The sequence below is a fragment of the Gavialis gangeticus genome, unplaced genomic scaffold (genome assembly GCF_001723915.1).
Source record: "Gavialis gangeticus isolate Ggan-Ray unplaced genomic scaffold, GavGan_comp1, whole genome shotgun sequence".
In the NCBI taxonomy this organism is placed as follows: domain Eukaryota; kingdom Metazoa; phylum Chordata; order Crocodylia; family Gavialidae; genus Gavialis; species Gavialis gangeticus.
Genome location: NW_017729024.1, coordinates 125858140 through 125867634, shown reverse-complemented (window position 1 = coordinate 125867634; position 9495 = coordinate 125858140). Strand labels below are relative to the sequence as shown.

General features: G+C 39.5%; 1 protein-coding gene across 3 annotated transcripts in view; it reads right to left on the bottom strand.

Moving 5' to 3' along the window:
• Positions 1 to 9495, bottom strand: part of FCHO2 (FCH domain only 2) — a 153489-nt gene that overhangs the window by 87221 nt on the left and 56773 nt on the right. For all 3 annotated transcript variants that reach the window (XM_019517671.1, XM_019517669.1, XM_019517670.1), the window contains exons 8-9: positions 6464 to 6508; positions 3456 to 3528 (exon numbers count right to left, since the gene is read on the bottom strand). In XM_019517671.1, coding sequence (XP_019373216.1) covers positions 3456 to 3528; positions 6464 to 6508 — 118 coding nt within the window. The remainder of the gene's footprint in view (positions 1 to 3455; positions 3529 to 6463; positions 6509 to 9495) is intronic.

The window sequence follows — 9495 nt, the reverse complement described above, 5'->3', positions numbered from 1 at the left end:
TCCATGAAAAACGAAAGATCTTAAGGAAAGTACCAGAAGCATACTAGAAAAAAAATAATTTCATAGTATGCTGAAAATCAATGTTGTATATAGTACACAGATGAAAATTTGAAGTTATCCAAGTTGTTGTGCGCACACTTAAAAAACAAAACACTGAAATAAAGAAGAGGGCTCAAGAAAAGAGCTAAAGGAATTACCTAAGGTCTGGATTGCCTGTTTTATGTTAAAAGAACAAAGAAGCTCTCTCTCATAAAGTTAACAAAAGAAGTTGAGAGGTTACTAAATTGTTATTAATAAGTTCCTATGCGGGCAGAAGACTTCTGAATTCCTAGTATTACAGAACTACTTCAACTAGCAAGAAAAGTCAGAGAGGTCCTACAAGACCCAGAAAATTTGAACCAAATAAATTCAAATTATAATTAAAGCTTTTCCCACCCCTAACCAGAAGAATGATGGCACTGTTGGAACAACTTATCTAGAAAGGTTATGGCTTCTCCATCATAAAACAGAAAGACCTCAAGAATTCATTCCTTTCTAAAAGATGAATTTTACCTTTAACCTTAAAGTTATTGTTGATGCAGGAACAACTTGTAAAAAAAATCTACCCCCTATATTATGTAAAAGGGCAGACTAGATGACCACAACAACTCCTTTAACCTTAAAATCTTCTACTTTTCAGGCATATTCAAATGTTAAAAATTATAGCATTCCAGTCTTCATAGAAACCACAGATGCCAACAGGATAGAGGGAAAAACAGGGTTTAAAAGGACTGAATGCTCTGAAGTCTTCTCAGTTTTCTCTACAGGCTCCTTAAATTGGGAGGAATTGTGAAGTCTTCAGCAGTTAATTCTGATGAGGCCAAAGAGATGTCAGATCCCTGGGATTGCTTATTCATACTTCATACCCTTATCAACAAAATAAATTAGCAGGCAGTGGGCTTACTGCTGTAATGTGAACCTATTTGTTAACTACTTCCCCCTTCCTTGCAAAAGCTTTATTTCAAACTGTAGAAAGCAAGACAGTAAAGAATTTTGAAAAAGTACTCAAAATTGAAGACTACAAACAAGTCCTAAAGTCAGAAATTCCTGATTCAAGTTTTCCCTGGCAAACCAACTCCCATATCCATCAATAAGCAAGAGCCTGACAGGAAGGAAACAGACATGGGGTGATTAAAACAACTATGGCTAAGTAAGTGGCCAAAGGAGTTTCTAACTTAAGTTTCTAAGGACTAATATTTTTCTGAACATTTTTCACAAAAAAATCATCATCCTACTTTGACTACCTACAGAGTAGGATGAAACAAATGACAACTGCACAAAAAATCCTGATTTTAGAGCAGTTGTAGTAGAGCAATTTATATTTTCAGATGTTATCGCTTCACTGTTATGTAGTATACAATTAATCCTAACAAAACAAAGATATAACAACTTATACGTTGAATAAAAACTTTTGCTCAAAGAAAGCGTATGCTAGTGTACTAAATTAACAAGGATAAGCACGTAGACTTGCAAGGAGTGGGTTCATAGAAGCCCATGTTTCACCTGTCACTGCCAAAAGGACTTTCTTTCTTTCAGCAAAATTTTCTTTAAAATTCAGCAAAAACATGATTTTATCAGAGATCCAATTTGTCACAGTTGACTTGGAGGCTTTCTAGTCCCTGAATACAACACCAAGAGTTTTTCATTTTCCTTGAGAGCTTCCCACTCACCAGATAAAAGTTTACTGCTCTATAAGGAATTAAGTTTTTGATAGGAAGAAGGTTCATAGCTTGCAAATAAGGGAACAGTGGAACAACACAAAACAAGGGGTTACCTTGAGTGATAAAAAGAATGGAGAGCAAAATAATTTTGTTGACAAATTCAGGGACAGTGGACCGTAGGTATCCTCCAGCAGACCTACATGAAATATGAAGTTCTACTTTCTATAAAAGTATATGATAAAAAACAAAAGATAAACCTCCTAACATAGCTTTTAATTTATTTGACCTCTCAAAAGATGTTAGTTTTTAGGATTTGATTAATTTCTGTTTTAAGGGTTGTTTTGTTTTTGCTCATAAGTTCAGAGCAAATATTTTACTATTCCAATGTCTTCTAAATATTCCTCAAGTATCAATTTAAAATACTTCTACAATTATTATTTTTAGTTATACAGATCTGGAAAAACTTATTATTTACAATAAAGTAGAATCTTGCTGACAAGAATCTCAGTACATACATTTTCATCTCTTCTCCCTCAGCATACTTTGTGGGGAAGAAGAGTCGAACGTTTAGGGAACACTTAAACCCATCTAAGTGAATGTAGATCGATCTAAGCCTGTAACTAAACAGAAGTCCAGCACAAATAGACCGGTCTAAAATGGCGCAAGCAACTTAAGATAGACGTTGGAGGTATGGCTCAATTGAGATCAATTTCAGGTTAGACTGATGTAATGAACTTGGGTAATGTTCCTTAGAGAGAAGGATTAATTCTTGGAAAACAAAACACCTTTAGGGAAAATTATTTAGTAAAATCTATCAAAGAGTCCCAAGGTAACAGTATAAAGAGAGAAGCAAGTGTGGTCCAGAGACTTAACACTGCTAAAATCAAAAGGACGAAAGAAAAATCATAAAAGCATCTTTGTTTGGTATAAGTAAATAATGAGCATCATGCTTAAATCATTAATTATTGGCAGACTGTTATTGAAAAATAAAGTAACCAAATATTCTAAGATTAAAAAGACTTGCTGACCCTCTTATTTGAAAACATATTTAAATTGTTGTATCTCTATTACATTATAAGTTCTTTGAGGGGGGGAGGGAACTTCTAGAAGCTGTAAAGAAGACAAGTCAAAATTACTTAATACTTAAACCCCCCAAAATACCACCAGTCTGATCTTTTTTAAAGAAGATGTTTTGAAAACTCATTTTAGAGCATAATTAATTTCTGATCCAATTTAATACCTGTTTTTTATTAAAAAAAAAAATCTGAAAAATATACTTAAGAGTTATCCTATACAAATGATAAGAAGAGTAACTTCATTTTCAGGAAGAGGAGAACTAAAGCCCTGATCCTCTAAATCCTTGGGCACAAAGCATTTTTTTGTGCATGCCTGCTACCCAAGTGAAATTACCCACATGAACCAAGTCAGCTATGAACTGAAGTGTTTATGGAACTAAGGCCTAGCTTCCTAAACAGAGAAGAGAATTAAACAGATGAAGTACTGTCAAATGCATTAAAAAACAAACAAACACCAAACCAAGCCAATTTAATGGTCTCTCCCACCACTAATGTCTTTTAGTTATAACACTCTTATGTGCATCTAGGAGAAGGAAAATGTCTCTCAGAAAAAATAACTGTAAAGTTAATAGTGTCCCTTTAACAGAATTTATATTCATTCACAACACTAATATTTTTCTTGGTAATTATGCTATATATTTCCATCTGGAACTGCATGCACCAAGTTTGAAATACTTACACAGATTCTGCATCTTTTTCTTTCTTAATTATTCCAGACAAACCAAAAGGCTTTCTTTTCCTTGGTTTTACCCCTACAGAAAGAAATGTTTATCCTTAGATCACAGAAATGAATGAATTCATGTTTAACAATGCCACAGACCCTCTAGTCCTTGCAGATATTAAATATGTGGCTATAGCTCGTGAATGAAGCAAAAATTTAGTTTTCAAAGTAAATCTGAAGCCCAGTACACCTGCTTACAAGGAGGTAATAAAATGAAAATGATTTCAAAGTTAAAGTCTGTTCATTATAACATTTAGCATGGTAAAACTGGCTTTGTATCTTACATCATAAGTTATAAGTTACATAACGCCATTAGGAAGTGAATGCCAAACCCAGATCCTCTCAGACTAATGTCATGTCTACTCTTCTCCTAGATTTTTGCTGAAGTTGACTAATTTTTTCAGAAAACAGAAAATATGGGAGTGATCATTTAGAATCACAGGATTGAAAGGACTCAAGGCTCAATTAGTTTAAACCCCTACATGAATGGAAGATGCATTTGTTTGGCGTGATACAGGAATAGTGTTTCTCCAGCCTCATTGCTTCATGTCCTGCCCTCTACAGCAAGCAAGAACAGCTGTTCTCTTTATGGCAGCCTTTCAAATATATGACAACTACTATCACATGCTCCTCATTCTTGTATCTCCTTGTCTTCAAACTAAACAGACCTAGCTCTCTCAGTTTCTCATATGCCTTGCATTCCAACTTCTATGGCATCTTCACTGCTTGCCTCTGTATCCTCTCCAGTTTCCCTATTATCTTTTAAAAATCTGAGGCCTAACTTCACAGACAGCTTCAACACTATGGCTCTGACTCCTTTTTTCCCAAATAACCTCTTAGATGAAGTAAAGTGTGCTTTCAGTAAAACAGTTATATATTACAGGGGTGGGCAACAGGGAGTTTTGGTGAGCTGTTGTGGGCTGGGTCAGTACCCTCGACACCCTTCGCAATAACTCAGCAAAACTCCTTAAGGGACAGATCCTGTTGGCCTGGCCACGTGGGTCCAAGCTGCTGCTTACTGTTTGGGTTCTGTGGGCTGCCACTGCTTAGCTGGGGAGCCCAACCCCATCCTGGCTGAGTGCAGAACAGAGCCACAGTCCGCTGCCCACATGCCCCTGCGACAGGTGCCACTCCCTACATGTCCCTGGCCGCGGAACTGGTACGCATCACAGAGGTGTGTGGGCAGTCAGCCATGGTTCTGTTCTGAGCTCAGCCCAGGTGGGGCTGCGGACAGGTGGGGAGCAACTGGCTGGGCTTCCTGGCTAAGGAGAGGCAGCCCATGGGGCCCAAACAGTAAGCAGCAGCTTTATGGCTGATAGGACAGAGCGTCAGAAGCTGAAGGGCCCCAGAGCCAGCAGAACACATGTGGTTCCCAGAAACTCTGCAGACCCAGCAGGGGCTCAGCTCTTTCTGTGGATGCCCTGACTCGCAGCACTGTGTGGAACTGAATATTAGTCTGAACAGTGCCAGGAGAGAGACCTAAGCAGGCACCATTTGCAGCCCCCATGCATGGATGGAAAGAGCCAGGATGGCAACAAAAGCAGTGGAAACAGAAGCCTGGCAGTGGGTTGGGGCTCGGGAGGCAGCAGAACCACTGCCAAAGTGGGGAGCAGCAGAGGGCCTGGGCTACGGGGAGGAAGAGCACGAGTCAGGCAGGGCTGTTCTAGGCACACGGGTAGCAAGTGCCAGGTAAGAGCCACACACTGGGGGCCATGGTGGAGATGCTGTGCCACAGGGGCAATCAGGAGCAGGAACTCTGCAAATACAGCCAGGCTCCTATCCCAAGGCACTGTGCATGGGGTCCCGCCTTCCAGCCTGCATCTGGCACTAATGCTTCCTCCAATTGCTGGGGCAGGCGAGCAGAAGTGGCTACCTTGGTGCTGGAGCTATGGCTCAGAAGCCAGCAGCTGCCTCCGCTCTCTTGGTTGGCATGTCTAGCGCCATCAAGCATCCCAGCCCAGGCTGCCCTCTGTGCCTGGTCTGGGCGGGACCAAAGGACCTGCCATGGGCTGAACAAAAACTGTGCATGGGCCAGATCCATCCTGTGAGCCATATTTTACCCACCCCTGATATAAAATCTGAGCATCTGGAATAGTAATTCAACATTTCTTCTAGCAGTTTTGCTCACTGATATGATCCTTTTGCTTGGAGTACACTAGGTGGTATTGATGCAGCTGAGAAATTTCTGCAGTCTGGGAAAATGTTTGCTTAGATAACTGGAATCCAGGAAGCCAGGACAAATTTATATCACAGCAGGCAGATTGATGGATTCTTTTTTCCTTGATACAATAATAATTCATGAATGTGTAAATTTGTATTTATATATTTTTCATTTCAGAAAACACTCAAGTCCACAAGGAATTATTATTGGGGTATGATGCTAGTTCTCAAAAGCATGCATTTACTCCACTGTCTAAATATTTGAAGGTCCCTCAACTGTAATTTGGGCAACTCAGAGTTGCCTACACTTAAAAATCTATTCCCACAATAGCTATTATACTGGCAACCCATGCTCCCAAAAGGAGTAAAGACACACATATGCAGTTGTAGTTTATAGCCTGAAGAAAATTAACTATATACTGACAAAGTACTTTGCCTACAAATTTGTCTACACTAGAATGTGTGTTGGCATAATCAATATAGATGTATATTCCAAAACTTTAAGTGCAAACCAGGGTTTAGCTTGCCACTTGTAAATTATCCAGTCAATTGTTAATGTCTGGTCTTCTAGAAATAGAGCACCAGACTGGAAATGACAAACCAAATGGTTGTAAATGGAAGTACAGCTGTTTATGAAAAACATTTTGATCTTTTAACAATTTTATATACATTCTGTCAAGAAGTGGTCCTGGACATTTTCTTGAATGCCAATTTTTAATAAAAAATGTTTCAAGAGTACTACTACTTAATAACTTTCCAACTTTTTTTTTTAAATCTAGTAGCAGCTTAAGAAATTAACAACTCACCTTCAGTTGCAGTAGACGTATTGCATTCTTCAAAGTCAATAAGGCCTTAAAGAAAATTGAACATGAGTATTAGTTATTAGCTTTAATCTTAAGAGACATTTTCTGAGATATTTTTAAAAAATAACATCTTTTTCTCCTTAATACAAAAATGTCACTACGAACTCATGTTCTGAGAGTACTCAGCCCTAAAACAGTCAACCTGAAAATTCATGCAAATATGATGACGACTATATAATTGACTACTGAAAGACTTTATGATCTCACAAGTAAATATTAAAAATGTCAAGGAGATCAATATGAACTCGATCAGGTTGCACACAGTTACATCTGACTACTGAGAATACCACTGTCAATATAATTTAACATATATTCTAGTCACAGTTGCTACGTTAACATGATTCTAGGCAACTTGCATTCTATTGACTGTACATTCAAATTTATACCAATTATTTTTTAACAAGAGAGATGCAAAGGGAAAATGCATACACTGCTACGGCACTACCCAATTGTACTATTTTATATTAGCTTTGCCATTCATCACATACATTTCCATTCAGGACTTTTACATAGTAAGAAGGGAGAAAAACCACTTTTAAAAATAGGAAAAAGTGAAAAAAATGACAGAACAGCAAAAAGCATCAATGCAAACATGGTACCTAAATTACTGTTAAGTTACTGAAACGAAAGACTTTAAGTGAACGGTACTGTTTTAACAAAAAAAAATTGCCATTGTGGACAGTTTAGTTTAGGAGACAGCTATTTAGATCGAGACACTCCTGTGTTTTTAAAGTGAGCATCATAATGGCACTCAACTTGTGTGCCTGCGTTTGTGTGCACACACATATATGATTATATTTACATTACACATACAATGGCAAACTATTGCTTCCTCCCCCTGACACTGTATAGAAACCACGCTCCCCCCACCCCTGCCACATACATACCTACGTCATCTTAAAAAAAATTATCATTTTCAAGAAACAAACCAAGCCTGGAAAATTTCAATTACAAGCAACTGAGAGCTCAGATGGAAACTTTTATGCATCTTTAAATATTGAAGTGTTTCCTATTCCCACTATAAGAAATGCTTTATAGTGATACTTTGAAACCTCTTTTTAGTTTTTTGGTGTAAGAAATAACATAGGAAAGTTGTGTACCTTTTTATGAATTTTGATTTGGAAAAAAGGAAAGAACAGTGCCCTGAGGCATTTTCTGTCTGTGACTTGGAAGAAAGTCATTCTTACACCTTTGAGAAACCTAATATTCAGACTTAAATGAAGCAGAGCCCAAGTACCTGAAAATATGCAACTAATATTGTTTTTAAACATACTGATATAACAAATGTATTACACAAGATGTCACATTCAAACACTTAAAATGCATTTATTTAAAAAACTGTGAAGTTAGTGCTGATGTAAGCATGGGACTAATGCATATTCAAGTCATCCCAGCTTAGTTCTTTCTAACAGCTGTGAAATATTTACCAAGTAAATCATAAAAAACGTACTCAGAAGTGATGAGAAAATATTCATTTGGATCTTTCAGGTCAAAACTGTGTTCTATATATTAAAACTAATCTACTTTATGATATTTTTCCAAGACTGCAATAAGAACTACACACAACTAAATGAGAAAAAGCAGTGCAATATAGTAAATTTAAAAAAATTAAAAAGATAAACAAAAATCAATTAACCTCTACATATATTTTGCCAAGTAAACTGACTCAGGGTATAGGCAAATAAGGGGCATTACATAATTCTAAAGAGATTTTCCATATATGAAAAAATTAAGCAATATCTCATTAAATACAAAAACATGTATCCTCAAAATAAGGATTTTATTGATATTCAATAAAATGCCGATCTGACAAATGCATGTACTTGTACACAAAGGTAGGCACACATACAGTTCTTTGTAAGGTTAGAATCTAGGAGCAGAACTATAATAACAGTTTAAAAATGATCTTTTAAAATTGTTTTAGAATAGCAATGGGCTGGATAAGGCCTGCCAACTGATCCAGCCCAATGGCTGCCTCCAGAGACACTCGGCATGAGGCCGAGCCCTGCCTGCTCCTGCCCTGGGCAGTCCTTGCTCCCCCCTGCCCACACCTGCCCTGTGCCTGCTGACTGCACTGCCCTGGCTCTGACCCCAGCCAGCATGCACAACTTCCCAGTGGAGCTGCTCCTGCTGCAGCTGCCCAGGTACTGCTTAGCTCCCCCTGCTTCCAGCAGCTACTCTTCCTCCTGCCCCTGCTGTGCTGCATGGCAGGGGGGAGGCTGCAGCTGGGCAGTTCCTGCTCCAGCATGCGGGGTTCTAGCTTCAGCTGCCAACTGCCTTCCACTCACTCCACCCACCCAGCTCAATGAGGTGGCCGAGTGGGTGGAAGCTGAAGCTGGAGCTCTGTGTGCTGGGGAAGAAGCCACCCAGTTGCAGCTTCTCCCTGCCTGGAATGATGCAACAGGGGCAGGAGGAGGAGGGGGAGAAGACACTGGAGGTGGGGGTAGCCAAGTAGCATCTAGGCAGCTGCAGCAACAGAAGTAGCCCCGCTGGGAAGCTGTGTGCACTGAGGCTGGGGAAGGGCTGTTGGCAGGCATGGGGCATGTGGGGGCAGGAAAACAGTGCTGGTTGCTTGGGATGGGAGCACTGTGAAGGGAGCTGCAGGCTAGATGGGGGATGAGAGGGGTGGGCAGAACACACCTGATCACCTTCACCATCCACTGTAAAGCTGGCAAGTCTGTGAGCAACATGGAAGTCCTTGACTTCAGGAAAGCCAACCCTGACAAGCTCAGGAAGCTTGTCAGTCAGGCCCTAAGGGACCACGACCCTAGGGAGAGGGGAGTTCAAGAAGAGTGGTTGCTCCTCAAGGGAGAGAGCCTCAATGCACAAGCTAAGTCTATTCCATCTTGGAGGAAAGGCAGCAAGAGGTCTCAGCAGCCCCCCTGGCTCTCCAGGGACCTAGCAGACCTGAGGCTAAAAAGAAAGGCCTACAAAGGATAAAGGATGGGATTCACCTCCAAGTGGGATTATTCTGC